The 15,824-nt window shown below is 48.3% G+C and overlaps 2 protein-coding genes across 4 annotated transcripts; one reads left to right on the top strand and one right to left on the bottom strand.

Annotated features, from left to right (window-relative positions):
* The first annotated feature begins 480 nt into the window (after nt 1-480).
* Nucleotides 481-8,197, top strand: LOC142899971 (catenin beta-1-like). Of its 3 annotated transcripts, none has more exons than XM_076043941.1 (17): nt 481-819; nt 1,917-1,966; nt 2,555-2,764; nt 2,861-3,111; nt 3,218-3,456; nt 4,152-4,353; nt 4,444-4,588; nt 4,673-4,776; nt 4,863-4,997; nt 5,101-5,304; nt 5,407-5,565; nt 5,739-5,858; nt 5,948-6,098; nt 6,220-6,341; nt 6,441-6,501; nt 6,854-7,049; nt 7,143-8,197. In XM_076043941.1, the coding sequence occupies exons 2-16, from the start codon at nt 1,954-1,956 to the stop codon at nt 7,042-7,044; spliced, it is 2,307 nt and encodes a 768-aa protein (XP_075900056.1). In that variant the 5' UTR covers nt 481-819; nt 1,917-1,953; the 3' UTR covers nt 7,045-7,049; nt 7,143-8,197. The 3 variants fall into 3 exon arrangements, with proteins under 3 accessions (XP_075900056.1, XP_075900057.1, XP_075900058.1); XM_076043942.1 differs by lacking the exon at nt 481-819 and adding an exon at nt 1,014-1,164; XM_076043943.1 differs by lacking the exon at nt 481-819 and adding an exon at nt 1,228-1,252.
* A 4,559-nt stretch (nt 8,198-12,756) lies between these two features.
* On the bottom strand, nt 12,757-15,357 carry LOC142900047 (uncharacterized). The gene is made up of 3 exons (XM_076044070.1): nt 15,045-15,357; nt 13,701-14,943; nt 12,757-13,600 (listed from the first exon to the last, which is right to left on the bottom strand). Exons 1-3 carry the CDS (start codon nt 15,099-15,101, stop codon nt 13,425-13,427), a joined length of 1,476 nt encoding a protein of 491 aa, XP_075900185.1. The 5' UTR covers nt 15,102-15,357; the 3' UTR covers nt 12,757-13,424.
* Between the last annotated feature and the right edge of the window lie 467 nt (nt 15,358-15,824).

Genomic DNA, 15,824 nt, shown 5'->3' with positions numbered 1-15,824 from the left:
GACAAACACTTTTCAACTTTGTGCCCTGCACACAAATCTTCATAAACATTTTTTTTTTTAATAACAGAAATATAATTGCATTTTTTTTTCTCTATTACCTTGGAAGATTTTCAAATGAGAGCAAAAAGCTATCAACTCTTTGACTGACTTAAGATTGTTTTTTTTCCATCAAAATAATGGATAGTTAATTGACATTTTGCTCTGAAATCTCTGCTTTGCATGTAGGAACTAAGTGAAAAAAAACACAGGCTCGACGTTCGATGAGCCTTTGGAATCTCTGCTTTAATGTAGAAACTGAGTGAAAAAAAAACAGGCTCTCAACGTTCGATGAGCCTCCCGAGTATTTAAATACCGGTCAAAGTGACATTAAAGTGCGGAATCAAAACCATCAAAGCTGCGAATGATTTGGCCGCATTCCATTCTGAAGCACACACCTCGTCCTCTCCCCCAACCTCTACAGCAAACTATCACGTTCATTTATCACGTTGGCACGTCCCCGGACTGACTCGACCAAAATCTGCCACGCGTCAAAGACTCGCATCAGCCAAGAATTGTGGTTTATTAGTGACGACGTTTATGTGAAAGGGCGTTTATTACGGCGCCCTATTTTTTCGAGCGCGGAGGAATACGCCAGTGTGTTTTCTCCTTCGCCATTTTGACGGTGGGCCGCACGGGCGGAAGCAACATCTTCGGCGGAGGAGCAGCGGGTGTGGTTCGGACACACGGGTGGTTCACCTAGCAGCTCTTTCCCTATTTTCAGCCGGGCGAAAAGAGAGAAAAATTCCCTGACCAGAGCCACGGAGGAGCCGCTCGACTCTGGTAACGACGCCGCTCTTCACCTCAGCCACCGCGCGGTTGCTTCACATCGTGTCAGTGTTTGCTTCGCTTGAGAAAATCATCTTTAGAGAACGAGGGGGGGGCTCCGGTGGGGTTTTCTGATTTTTTTTCTATTTTTTTTCCCCGACGGGCAGCACAGCAGGTTTTGTGCGGTGGCGCCTGGAACTACGTTTCATCCGTCCTGCTTAGCATAGCTAACCGGACAAAATTCCACATTTGGGGGGGGGGGGCTTCCGACAAAAGTTACCATTCATGCCAGGGGCTGCTTTGTGGCGAGCGTGATTTGGCTTGTCGACTGTACGCTTGGACCCGTGTCGGCACTAACGGGTGTGTTTTAGCAGAGCGCAAAACATTGTTTGTTTATGTTAGCTAGCCAACTTAGCGGTGCGCGAGCTTTGCACGCTAGGCTCTCAAGGTAAGTTAGCCGAGCTGCTAGCTGTAGCGCTCACAGCCGCTACACGGTTAAATAATGCGCTCTCCCACAGTGTGTTGGCGTCAATTTCGCTGACTGCTAAGCAGTCTGCTGGATTTCCTCCCACCGTTAGTTACACGGGCTTAGAATTGTTCCAAAGTAGCCCGTTCGGCTCGGAGCTCGAAAGGAGGAGCCATGGAAGTGATTGCGGGGCGGAGGTGGCGGGGCCAGCTACTCCCGTTGGAAACACAAGCTGTGAGGTCGGAACTTGGCCGTGGAAGAGGGGGAGGGGGAGAAATATGCCTTTGATGTTATGTGCTGCTGAATGGTGAATTGTGCTCACGCTGGCCGGGAAATACCCACCGCTTCGCACTCAGTCGGTCCCTCGGCTGGAGGTGGAGGCTCGGCATTTTTCCCCTCTTTCCCCCTCTCCTCTGAGCAGCTACGCTCTGCTAACCAACACGGGCGCGTGAATCACAGGTCGTGCCGATCGAAGGACAGGCAGGTTTTATTCGCCGCGAACATCTTCACGAGAAGAATGTGCAAACATCACGACTGACTAAACGCTTCGTGGCCACGACTAGTGAGACGTGTCTCTATTCCGTCCCGAGTGTTGGAAGGTACAATATCTCAGTTTCTCTCTCCCCCCCTCCCTTCACCTCCGCAGATAAGACTGCTGTGCGGGCCGAGGGCAGGCAAGAACAATGGCGACCCAGTGTAAGTAGTGTGATAAAACTTTTCAATGAATTACTTTGATGTCTCAATGATCCGTTCTTTTGTCGCTTCCGGCCACGTTTTTTTTTTTGGTTTGTTTTGCTTTGACGCACTCGCTGCTGTGAAGTCTTTTTTTTTGTTTAGTTTTTTTTTTTTTTTTTTTTTTTTGCCTCACTGTGTTCAACCTGACACAAGGAGAAAGGAAAAGGTTGAGTAGCAACATGTTGGAATAGTTTGATTTTACCCCTTGTTAATTTTGAGCTTGTTTAAAACGCTACTGCAAGAGTATAAGGAAGAATAGGAGGAAGATGCAACAGATATTTTCATTATTTCATCAGAATTTAATCTCGTGTGTTCATGCCACATTTACTTTGACAAATTCCCTGTGAATTTAACCAGGATATATGGTATGTAATTAGCTTAGCACATATCCCATCAATCATTATAAACGGGGTTCGTAGCAACATGGCTACATAATGTTGGTAACATTATGGTTCTCTACCATTAGCCACAATCTTACATAGCGGATGGAAAGGTTTAATTTTTTTTTTGTTTTAAGCTTTCTTGTAACATTTTTATGGTTTGTAACAGCTGATTTGATGGAGTTGGACATGGCCATGGGAGACAGCAAGGCTGCAGTCAGCCAGTGGCAGCAGCAGTCCTACCTGGATTCAGGCATTCAGTCCGGGGTCACCACCACAGCGCCGTCTCTGAGCGGCAAGGGAAACCCCGACGCCGAGGAGGATGACCCGTCTCTGTACGACTGGGACTTCAACCAGCCCTTCACCCCCGAGGCTACAGGTAAACACCCTCCCTGACCTGAAAGGCTCCCAATGCTGGCGCGCAGGGGGGCCGGCGAGCTCTGAACTGTCGCATCGTTGTTTTTTTTTTACTTAGACATTGAAGGCTATGCCATGACTCGGGCCCAGCGCGTGCGCGCCGCCATGTTCCCCGAGACCTTGGAGGAAGGAATCCAGATCCCGCCCACCCAGCTGGATGCTGCCCACCCAACGGCAGTGCAGCGCCTGGCGGAGCCCTCCCAGATGCTGAAGCACGCTGTGGTCAACCTCATTAACTACCAGGACGACGCTGAGCTGGCCACACGAGCCATCCCCGAGCTCACCAAACTGCTCAACGATGAGGACCAAGTATGTTTGCAATTAAAACGGATGAACACACAAACACACGTACAGGGTCACATGGTTTACGTCCCACCTGGCCGAGTCGCTAACCAGCTGTGTCTCTCTGCCCCAGGTTGTCGTGAACAAGGCTGCCGTGATGGTGCACCAGCTGTCCAAGAAGGAGGCGTCGCGTCACGCCCTGATGCGCTCCCCTCAGATGGTGTCGGCCGTTGTCCGCGCCATGCAGAACACTGGCGACGTGGAGACGGCTCGCTGCTCTGCCGGCACCCTGCACAACCTGTCCCACCATCGCGAAGGGCTGCTGTCCATCTTCAAGTCTGGTGGAATCCCAGCACTGGTCAAGATGCTCGGGTAGGAAGCCCTCAGTGTTGGCCTTCGGGTTTCTGCAATGGATTATTAGCGCGCAGAGAAATATAACCGAGGAGGAAGAAGTGACAAACCATGGCGTTCCCACTGTAGTTTGACAGCTGCCGTGACCACTGTTAACGTTGTTGTGACGTACGCTGCTGCTGCTGCTGCTGCAGCATCATATCATAACAGCGAAGCTGCTGCTGCTGTTGGTTTGAACACATGAACCCAGTGCCGCTTAATTTTGTTGCTTGCATGCACAGTCCCAACACAATTTTGCCGCACCTCTTTCTGTGTTTATTATTATTGCAGGTCTCTTTGTCTTGTAAACGTGTCTTGCGTTTTTTGTTTCCTTTTGCCCACAGAATGGGGTCAGGGAACAGCAGCAGCTGCTGTAAGAAACGAGAGATACAAAGATAGAAACACTGAAAGGCAGATAAAAGATGAGGCGCAGGTCTTCCAAAATAAGAAATGATGATGTGGCCAGTAATAGAAATATCATGGGGTGGAAATACAAGTAAATTGAGCCTGATGTCGGTGCACATCTTGTCATCTAATGAGTATCCTGTGTTTCGACTGCTGTGCTCAGTGATCTATGAAAAAACCTCACTGCCTTCATCTGGTCTTTAAGATGCGCTTTAAGATACGCTTAATGAATAATTTGGTGAAGAGAGTAAAACTATAATGCATTTCCGCAGCTCGCCAGTGGACAGCGTCCTGTTCTACGCCATCACCACGCTCCACAACCTGCTGCTGCACCAGGAGGGCGCAAAGATGGCCGTGCGCCTGGCCGGAGGTCTGCAGAAGATGGTGGCTCTGCTGTCCAACACCAACGTCAAGTTCCTGGCCATCACCACAGACTGCCTGCAGATTCTGGCTTACGGAAACCAGGAGAGCAAGGTAAGGAAATCGTCCCACAACCCGGACCTGGAGCAGCGTTGTTGCGTTGTTGCTCTTCTGGAGGCTAAAAACTGTCTGCTCCTGCCGCAGCTCATCATTCTGGCCAGTGGGGGTCCTCAGGCCCTGGTGAACATCATGAGGACCTTCACATATGAGAAGCTGCTCTGGACCACCAGCAGAGTGCTCAAGGTGCTCTCTGTTTGCTCGAGCAATAAGCCGGCCATTGTGGAGGCTGGTAAGTTGTCACGGCTCTCGCGGTAATACTCTCAGCAGCGTTTCAGAGAGTCAGCGCTGAGACTGTTGATGCTCTTGTGTGCAGGAGGGATGCAGGCCCTGGGGCTCCACCTGACAGACCCCAGCCAACGCCTGGTCCAGAACTGCCTCTGGACTCTGAGGAACCTGTCAGACGCCGCCACCAAACAGGTAAGAGACTCTTTTCTCCTCGTTGCCCTCTGCTGGTCGGCGTGTCCTTTGCTCCCGCTGACCGCTGTCCGTCTCGTCCCCTGCAGGAGGGGATGGAGGGCCTCCTGGGAACCCTGGTCCAGCTGCTGGGCAGCGACGACATCAACGTTGTGACGTGTGCTGCGGGCATCCTCTCCAACCTGACCTGCAACAACTACAGCAACAAGCTCATGGTCTGCCAGGTGTGTTCTGTCGTTGCCTTCCGACTCCCAGCTGTGCGTGCTTCTGTGTCTGCAGTCTTGGTGGTTTTATAACCCCTCCCGTCTTTGTGTTTGTTCTTGTCAGGTTGGAGGCATCGAGGCCCTGGTGCGGACGGTGCTTCGGGCCGGCGACAGAGAAGACATCACCGAGCCCGCCGTCTGCGCCCTGCGTCACCTGACCTCCCGCCACCAGGACGCCGAGATGGCCCAGAATGCCGTGCGCCTCCACTATGGTCTCCCGGTGGTGGTGAAGCTGCTGCACCCCCCGTCTCACTGGCCTCTGATCAAGGTGGTTTCTCCTCCAGCGTACAGCAGCACAGCTCGTCCGTTTTACCCACAGCACTGTTTTTTTTTTGCTAACTGGCTGCGACTGGTTTTCCTCCCATTCCAGGCCACCGTCGGTCTCATCCGCAACCTGGCCCTCTGCCCGGCCAACCACAGTGCTCTGCGTGAGCAGGGCGCCATTCCCCGCTTGGTCCAACTGCTGGTCAGGGCTCACCAGGACACCCAGCGGCGCACCAGCATGGGAGGCAACCAGCAGCAGTTTGTGGTGTGTGACCAAGCGGACGCTTTGGTTTATGTTTTAGACCCGTGGTTCTCAGCTGGTGGAGTCTCAGGACCCACAGTTGTTTCCTTATAACCCAAATTTACTCCAAAGCACTCAACACAAATTTTAACTCCACCGCCCGCGGTTCTCTCCCGTCCTCCTCTTGGACACATCAGGAGGGCGTTCGCATGGAGGAGATCGTGGAGGGCTGCACAGGAGCCCTGCACATCCTGGCCCGGGATGTCCACAACAGAATTGTCATCAGGGGGCTCAACACCATTCCACTCTTTGTCCAGGTGAGACCAAACACCCGACATTCCAACTCACCAAATCTGCGTCGCTTGTGTGCAGTGAGTACAATGACCGCTTCCCTGCTCCCCTCCAGTTGCTGTATTCCCCAGTGGAAAACATCCAGCGCGTGGCTGCTGGCGTGCTGTGTGAACTGGCCCAAGACAAAGAGGCCGCGGAGGCCATCGAGGCCGAGGGAGCCACGGCCCCCCTCACCGAACTACTGCATTCCCGTAACGAGGGCGTCGGTGAGTTGCACGTCGGGCGTTTAAGCGGTGAAAACGTGCACGTCCTTGCACGCGCCGGCCACGTCTGTCGATCTTCCCGCCGTGTTTTTATTTATTGTTTTTACCCGTTTATCTGCCGTAGCGACCTACGCCGCCGCCGTCCTCTTCCGCATGTCTGAAGACAAACCCCAGGACTACAAGAAGCGCCTGTCAGTAGAGCTGACCAGCTCCTTGTTCAGGACCGAGCCCATGGCCTGGAACGAGGTATTTTCAATCAGTACTGTATTGTTAGACAGACGTTAACTCAAGGCACAGCCTCCTCTGCATGAGCAGCGTCACTCACCTCCGTTTACCTTCTTCCAGACTGGAGACATGGGCCTGGACATGGGGGGCCAGACAGACCCACTGGCTTACAGGCAGGACGGTGAGTTTCCCGCTTTTCTACTGCCAAAACTCGCATTGTCACTCCCTTTGGAATCTCTTTATCATCCAGCCATTACCGCTTATCAGTATAGATTGATGGATGGATCTACTTTATTGATCCCACATTGGGGAACTACGCTGTTGCAGCGCTGAAAACAATACAAAAAATGAACTACATAGCAATTACCAGAATAGGTGAATCTAAATAAAATAAGAGCAAGATGTGCAACAGGCGGTCAGTTATGCAGAGGCGAGGATAAGCAAGGTTTTATGAAGCATTGGCTCAATTTAAATGGATTTTAAACAGCAGTCTCCTGAGTGATGTCGTGATTTTTACCTGATGTGTTCCTCAGACGGAGCCTACCGGGCCTACCCCACACCCTACGGCCAGGACTCCCTGTTGGACCCCATGATGGAAGGTGCCGACTACCACGCCGACACTCTGCCCGACCTGGGCCACCACACTGACCCGCTGCCAGACCTCGGCCACACCCAGGACCTGATGGACAGCAACCAGCTGGCCTGGTTTGACACCGACCTGTAGGATTGGTGAGATTCTGCCTCCGAAAACCCTTTTTTTCTTTTCTTCTAAAAGTCAGCGGCAGCCTAATGATCTGCGTGTCCTTGTCCACTTTTCCGCAGGTGTGTTTGATCGAACCTGCATAGCGATTGGCCTGTATTGTCTGAATCAGCGTTATGATTGGCCCCTGTAGAGTTGGTGAAGGAAAACAAGAGCGGGAATAAGAGGTCTTGGAAAGTGCCTGACACAATAGAAACAAAACAAACACGACAACAACATATAGAACAGACGATGGTTGCCACGGGAATGTTAAAGCAAGTCGAAGCAGGAGAGCAAAAGGTTTGAGTCGTCAGCTGAGAGGATGTGGATCACACAATGGAGGTCTGGGAGCAGGTTGACCTGAGTGGATGAGCGCACATGAGGTGGATCTTATAGTTTGAAACACACATGTTTTAGCCTTGCCTGTATCATTATTCTTGGTTCAGTTTTTTTTCTATTTTATTTTGTTCTGTTTTTTTATTTTCTTTTTTTTGTATTACTCATTCTCTGGTATGGTACTGACCCAGCTTGCCTTCGCACTAGCCATCTTTCATTTTCTCTGATGCTAATCATTTGTAATTTTTATTTTTTTTAAAAAATGGAACGTATACTACATGTAGTGTTAAGTTATAGTGATATTATACTATGCTTCCTTTCTTTTTTTGGTTTACGGCCGAATGTGTAGAACACTAATAATCAGTTGAATTGTACTCTGACTTAAAGTGTAACATTGTGTAGTTTTTTCTTTTGTTTGTTTTTTTTTTATATATAATCTCAAAAATGGAGAATTATACATTCTTAATATGTGCTTGTTTAAGCATAAAGTATGTCAGTGTCACAAATGTTCTAAAGAGGGTGAGGGGCTTATGGGTAAAATCCAGGGGAGGGCTGGGGGGATAAAATCTAGAGCCGGAGTGTTTTATATACAGTATCACTGGTAGGTTAACAACTATTTTGTATGCTATCATTGGATGTCTGATAGAAGAAAGTCTTTAACTCTATCATTGGTGGTGGAATAAAACCCAGTTTTATGTGCTATCAAGGGTAGCTAGGCTAACGAACCAGTTGTAGTCCTGCTGTGCTTATTTTGGAGACGAGGTTATGACACGGCTGAACAATAAAATGGCATTTTATTTCACCCTCCGTCTCTGCCGCCTCTTCTCTTCTCACACATGATCACGCAAAACCCCAATTAAAATGGATAAATTGCATAATTTGAAAAGTTGTGTTGCGTTTCTCTAAACTCCTGCCGCAGACTCGGAGACGTGCTGTTTGCAACCGCTTCAGTTTTGTTGTTAAATCCTCATAAATTGAGAATAAAGCCTTCAAGCGGCGTCACAGCGGTCAAGGCTTTGCAGGTTTTTTTTTTTTTTTTTTTTTTTTGCCACTGTCCCAATTTCTGAACCATTCATGCAGCACCTGAGTAGCTCAAGGCGAAGAGCTCAGCTGAATAAAGAATATTGGAGGCTTTTCATTCGTTCCCGGAAAGGAACCTTTTCATTTTCCTGCACGAGTGGCTCAACTCTAAGGCAAAAGAATCGGTGAGTCAGAGTTGGAACAATGTGTCGCTGCTTGCGTAACAGCAGAGAGGGCACTTTTTCTGAACAAAGTACTGTTCCCCAGCTTCATGTGCAGTTTTGCTCGAGCAAATTCTTGTTTTCTTTCTGCAGGGTGGTGGTGTGGTCCTTTCACCTTAATGAAACCAAGGAAAAAAGTAGCATCGGATCTTGAATTAACGTCCTTATTCCACCCTACAATGATCATTTACGCAACTCAAATTGCTTGTCACTGATGGGATGCTGACGCAGCGCCCCCAGTTGTCCTTATAAAAGACTTTACAAAGCCCCCACCCCACCCTGATGCAGGTAGTGCTGACCCCCCCAAGCGGAAGACTTTCCAAACCTGCTAAATGTGTAAAGTATCCGAGCCGCTTTATGGCACAGAACATACAAAGCTGAAACAAACTGAATTTTTTTGGGGTTGGTTTTATTTGATTGAAACAGTGCTGAGGAAGACAATTATTAAGATAACTTTACACATCACCGGTAGAAACAGGGAGCATTGTGGGTAAATGAGGGCATGGAGTGGCTCTTGTAGGAGGCGCACTGGTGGAGGTGCTGATGTAAACTGGGAATGAGGCCTGAGTGGAAGCAACGATCCAGCTGAAGGCCAAAGCCGAGAGTCCGCGGTGTGTGCTGCCCCCTGGTGGACACAGAGGGGAGTACCCGGCTGAAGCCTGGCGGAGGAGAGGCTCCTGCTGCTGCTGCTGCTGAGGAGAGGCCTGGTCTCTCTTCAGCAGGGCCTCGATGGAGAAGGGCCCGCTGAACTTCCCCTCAACCTGCTGCTTCTGGACGTCTCTGCAGGCTGCAGGCTCCAGCGTTGTGCTCACGTTCTCCGTCTTCAGTTTGTCGGCCAACTCGGGGAAGAGCTGCAGCAGCCCCTTGAAGTGGCGTCGCACCATCTTGGCCGAGATGTGGCTGGTGTCCAGCTTCCAGTAGTTCCTCTTGCTCTCCCGGCAGTCTGGGTCCACTGGGACCTGAGAGGAGAAGCACACGCAGACTGTTGGAGAGCCTGGTCTGGATTCATGGAGAGGTTGGGGGGTGAAGTCTCACCTTGACAAAACAATTGTTGGTGGTCAAACACACTCTGACGTTGCCCTCGATAGATCTTCTCTTCTCATCCACAAGTTGCTTCAGTTTCTCCATCAACTGGGAAGCAGAAGAACAAAGAACATTAGAGTCTGAGGCCTCACTGGAGCTGTTTCCTGTGGAGGTTTTCCCACATGGATGGAAGCTGAATGTGTCTCTCCCACCTGAGAGACTGTGAGCATCCTGCGTGGAGACAGCTGCAGGACTACAGCGATCATGGCCAGGTAGGTGGCGCTCTTCCCGAGGAGGAGCTGCTGCTCACTGGTGTCTGAGGAAGAGAGAAGGTGGCAAACTCTCAAATTGTCCATTCTGTCCTGAGTGTGTTCCACAGCAGTGTGAGAGGTGGGTTTCAGGTTTGGAGGGAAAAAGGTCAGCAAGAGGGTGGAACTGCAGGTTCATGGAGACCTTTTGACCAGTGGGTTGGGCCGTTAATGGTTGGGGGCAGAGCCAAAACCTCATGCATGTCTGTGGCTCCCAGGTTGTTGATGACAATTGTTCTCACCTTCCTACATTCCTTTGCTTAGAGCACCATCAGATTTCCATGGTTGTCCAAATTTCTTTTAAATCTGGAACTTTGCTGAAACTGTAAAGTATCACTGAGACGTCTGTGCTGATTTGTCGTTTATTATCCCTGAAAAAGAGGCAGACATCAAATAGAAATGTATTTTCATTCACCATTGGTCATAACATGGTGTGGCGAATACTTTGAACCCTTGATATTTCTCAAACTTCATGATTTTGATCTCAACAAGTTTGCTTTTGTTTTCTCTTCTACTGAAAATCCACTGTCTTTTCCTTCCGATTTTTGTGTGTGTGCTTGTTACTCAACATGTGGGAAGCCGGTGGTGGGCAGGTGGGCTCAATGTTTTACCCCAAGATCTTTGGAAATTAACAAAAACATCTATGCATTTTCTTTTTTCAAAGTTTTTTCTTTTCCTTTTTCAAGACATCAGGTTTTTGTTACCAGAACCCATCCTGGGGGATGGTTTGTTATGTTTTTGGTGGAATTACGATACTCATGTTCAGTCTATCATTGTTATTTCTTTATATTTCTTGTTTATTTTCTTTCTTTCGTTTGTTTTTAACCAAACAGCTTTTTCTGTTTCATTTAATTTGTGCGTTGACTTATACTGGAACTTAAATGTGGTTGCAAAACAGATGTATGATAAGTGGGACACTTCCAGTTCAGTTCGAATAGATTTATCCGGAGTTGTGAACTCATATGAAAACAGGAACCGCTTATTTTTTTCCCCCAAATAAAAAATGTTAATCTACAATGAAACTTTATTTCAAAGTCACATGGTGTAATGGAGCAGTTTCTGTAGCAGCAGCAACAACACAAGTCATTCTAGGAGACACACAGGGCAGTGCAGTGGCGGCTCCTCCAGGTGTGAACGGGTCTCCACAAAGTGATCCAGAACTAAACTGGTTCCGATCAAAGACCTGTGAAAACCAGCCCTGTTTGGACATGCAAATGTCCTCTGGAGGTGCACGAGGCCCACAAGTCCAAGTGGCGTCCTGCATCTGAAAGGGGATTAGCTGATGCAAATGTATCCATTATGGACCTGAGAGGGAACATTGTGCAAATGCAGGAGGAACCTGTGAAAATGTAGTGTTTGATTTATTTATTTCTTAAATCAAACTTACACTTTTATTCTAAAATCAAATGCAACGCAGAGAAACTGCTGGTTTGTTCCTTCGCAGTTCAGCGCAGTGTTGAGTGTGACTCAGGTGAGTGAAGACAACACACACCTGCAGCTGTTTGATCATCAGAAACTGATGCTCAAGTCAGTTTCAACCTCAAAACTAAATCTTTGCAAAAAAAAGAAAAAAACAACAACAACAAAGGTGAGGTTATGAAGTTAGTCTTGTTTAATATCACTAAATCTAAAAGGTTGTTTATTGTTATGATTGTGAACTATAAGGAAAATCTGTGTCCACCTTTTTAAAACTACTTGTTCTGCTGCAGCTTTCCCCACATTTCCCTTATTTGTCTTTAAGTTTACCTTTTTTTCCCCCTCTTACCTGCACAAATGCAGCAGCATCTGTGCAGGTAGAGCACCACCTTCCTGGCTATAAAGCTCCACACCATCTACTAATTTAATCTTGGAGGTAGAAACATTCACAGGGAACTGTTCCAGTCATGGCCCTTAGAATTAAATATGTGAGTTTTAATCAGTTTTAATCATTAATGAGTTTGGATCTGGATCCCAGTTGGTGGAGAAGCTGAGCTACAATATACAACACTACTGTTTTTGGGATTAATAAAGTAAATCTATCTATCTATCTATCTATCTATCTATCTATCTATCTATCTATCTATCTATCTATCTATCTATCTATCTATCTATCTAAAATAATAAATGTGTGTGTTTCACTACTACTCAAACCCTAGAGGTAATTTATTGAAACTGACTTACAAACTTAGGACAAGTATTTTGTGTGTTTACAGGCTCCCACCAGATTGTGCAGCCAGCCTGAATACTGTTCAAGTCCTGCGGCATCACAACAATAAAAACTGGTACCACACCTTTATTTTGAAATTCCTCCCTTAATGGCCCATTACTTCTCACCTATGATGGGTCTCTAACTCTGATAATAGATCCATAATTAGGTCCCAGTATTGTCATTCATTTACACAGTAACCTCATTCAGATGCAGGGTCACATGACCTGGACTGATTGGTCCCTGCATATAGACCCCGGATGAGTCGTTCACACCTGGGGGAGACCCAGCAGATACCGAAGTCTGTGACTCTGAAGTTCGTGTTTAGTGTTTAGTGTTGTTGCTGCTGCCGAACTGAAACTGCTGCACTTGCAAGAAAGTTTCAGTCTGATTTGGCATTCTGACTGAACTGTGTGTCGGATCCATTATGGCAGTATTTATGAAAGCAGAGTTTCCTTATGAGTTTGAGGCATAAAACAATGAATAAACTGCTTAAACTAATCAAACTGAACCTTTTGGCATTCTGCTGCCTGGTGACTAACTCAGCACTACAATCACATTTCAACTTTCGAAATTCATAAAAAGTCACTTAGACATATTGCATGTCAAGTACATTTATTGGCCAAAGTACAAATAGTAGATAGAAAGATTGGACCGAATAAAAACAGATCCAAAATAATAAAGTAAGCATGCATCTGGCCTTCAGGGCACTTCTTCATTTTCAATTCCAAGTATAAAGTCATCAAAAACTACAAACTACGAAATATAAAAAGAAGAAAAAATAGTAATGGGAAAGTAAGCATGTCAAAATCCTATGAACATATTTACACCACTTCTGGTTCTGGCTAATTTCCCTCTTTGGATTTTATAAAGGCGTTTTACAAAAAAGAAGAAGCCTTAAACATTAAACAATCAAGCTCATTTCACCGAAAAAACCCGAAATACAACACATAGTAATAATAATAATAAGTAAGATTCTTTGGGGTGAAGTAATGGCGTCACGAAAAACCCGTAAACGTGCTTCGTCCCAATTAAAAGATTATTGGAAAAAAGGGGCAAATGTCCAGCAAACAAATTACAGGACATTGCTTCACTTCAGGGAGGCGTGAGGTCCAAACTGGTGCACTGGTCTGCGGAGCAATTGGCTTTGCGTCGGGGTGAGTAAAAGTGAAAAAAAAAAAATAACAATAAAAATTATAAAAAATAAATCAAGTAAAACAATAAAATGACAATAATAATAGTAAAAAATAATGCGGCAACATGCAGCATCGCTCAGAAGTGAGCCTTCAGGTGGAGAGCCAGGTGGTCGGAGCGGGAGAAAGCGCGCGCGCACACGGGGCACTGGAAGGGTCGCTGGCCGGTGTGTTTCCGGTAGTGACGGGTCAACTCGTCGGATCTGGAGAACTTCCATCCGCATCCCGGCCATTTGCAGTGGAAGGGCTTCTCACCTGGAGGAGGGGGAAATAAAAACCGGGCATTGATCAAATGTCTCCACAACAACAACAAAAAAAAAACAACAACAAAGCTAGGCAGTGGACTCGTGCTCACCGGTGTGTGTTCTCATGTGGGCGTCCTTGTGGGAGCTCTTGTTGTAGGTCCTGTCGCAGCCCGGGTGCTCACACTTGTAGATGGTGGGGCCCTTCTTGGCCCGGGGATTGGCTGTCCGCCTGGTCCTCACTGCTCCGACTCTGCCGCGGATGTTGAAGCCCGGCGCGGAGCTCGTCGGGGACATGAACATCATCCCCTGCTGCGCGTAATTCTGCTGGAACTGCTGCGAGGGCTGCGCGTAATTTTGTTGGTACTGCTGTGCGTAATTCTGCTGGAACTGCTGTGCGTAATGCTGCTGGTAATGCTGTGCGTAATGCTGCTGAGAGGGCTGTGCGTAATGCTGCTGAGAGGGCTGTGCGTAATTTTGTTGGTACTGCTGAGCGTAATTCTGCTGGTACTGCTGCGCGTAATTATTCTGGTACTGTGATGCGTAATTCTGCTGGTAGGTCGCGCTGGAGTACGGGCTCTGCACGCCCGCCTGCTGCGGGCAATAAGGGGCCATGGTGCTGAGGGGAACCAGGTGGTAGCCGGCCATTGCCACTGGTGCGGTGGACAGCATCGGGTATGCGGTGAAGAGCGTCTGGGCGGCAGGGTTTGATGCCTGTTGAGGCGGCACGGCCGGTTGCTGCTGCTGCAGCTGCTGTTGAGCGGCATGCTGCTGCTGCTGCTGCTGTTGCGCGGCATGTGGCTGTTGCTGTTGAGCGGCATGTGGCTGCTGTTGCTGCTGTTGAGCGGCATGCGGCTGCTGCAGCCCCCCCACAGTGGAAGCCTGGAAGCCGGTGTCTGGCTTGAACATCGGCCCCATCAGGTAGGAGGGATCCGAGAAGCTCTGGTCGGCCTCGGGGGCTGGAGTTGGAAGCGCAACGGGAGGTGGAGAAAGTTCATCTGCGCTGCTGCAGCCGCTGCTGCTGTTGGTGGTGGCGCTGCTGGTGTTGGTGGCGGCGGTGTTGCCGCTGGCGGCCAAATTGTTGGATAAAATAAGATCCATATTCAGATATTTCTCCAGCTCGTCCAATAAGTCGTTGGAGTCGGACAGGGCGGAGGGCTGCATGATGTTGAACTGAGCTTCGAAGTCAATGATGTTCCCGTCGCTGCTGCTGTTGGGGCTGCTGGAGCTGATGGGGCCGCTGGTGTTGGCCAAGATGAAATCCAGATCCAGATATTTCTCCAGCTCGTCCTTCTCGTCCTGTGCGGGAGCTTGGATGCCCGAGCCAACGTTATCGGGTTGAGTCATGTGACACAGCTAACAGAAAAGGAGAATTAAGAGAAAAATAATTATCACACCGCTGAAATGCATACAATACAAAAGTGAGTCGTTCCAAGAAAAGCGAGGCTCAAACTTACGTCGCCGAGCTGCGGCCCTTCCATCGTCTGGACGCTGGGCAACGGATCAGTAGCCATGCTGAGAAGATCCTCCAGGAGATACTTTCAGGGCAGGATGGACGGAAAGCGGGACCCAAGGTCCAGAGCAAAGGTTTCCCCTAGGTGTTGACTGTTCTGTGGGGCGCCGGCAGCACATCTTATAGGGGTCCTGACTGGTACCGAGGGGGCGGGGCTGACACCTCACCCCCTCCACCAATGACCCCCAGCGTGGACCCAAAACGGGCACAAAAAGGGCGTCTGAGAGGGCGTGGCCAGCACCTGGTTGTTTAGTGCTCCGATTGCCCCTCACCTGGGGGGGTTCAGACAACCAACAGGACACAGCGATTAGTTAAAAAAATAAAATAAAATAAAATAAAACGTGTTCAAAACGGTAAAAGTTGCAGCGTCGACGTGACGTTTGAATCGGAAAAGAAAAGAAGACAGAAAAGATGAGCAGAAATCTTCGGATTTTTACTTTCTGAAGCTTGAATTAATCTTGTTGGTACTGCAAGATGGGTCCCTCAGAACGAGGCTCGTTCATGTGAGTGCGTCTGCAACCAGGTTTAAAAAATGGACACGGTTTTTGTGCCTTTCAGGTCAAAGTATTTTTATTGGAATGTTTCACAGTGAATTCGAATGAACTTTTCCAGATGGAATTTTACGAAAAACGCACCTGTTTTCGTGGTAAATGGCTCCGAGACAAAAACCTCGTTATTTTCGACACATACCGAGTAAAAAAAAAGAAGAAGAAGAAAAAAGACG

The sequence above is a fragment of the Nelusetta ayraudi genome, unplaced genomic scaffold, assembly GCF_046127955.1.
Source record: "Nelusetta ayraudi isolate G7.1 ecotype Tasmania unplaced genomic scaffold, CSIRO-AGI_Nayr_v1 ptg000079l, whole genome shotgun sequence".
Classification (NCBI taxonomy): domain Eukaryota; kingdom Metazoa; phylum Chordata; class Actinopteri; order Tetraodontiformes; family Monacanthidae; genus Nelusetta; species Nelusetta ayraudi.
The sequence above is the reverse complement of the archived record's forward strand: the minus strand, read 5'-3'. Positions and strand labels throughout refer to the sequence as shown.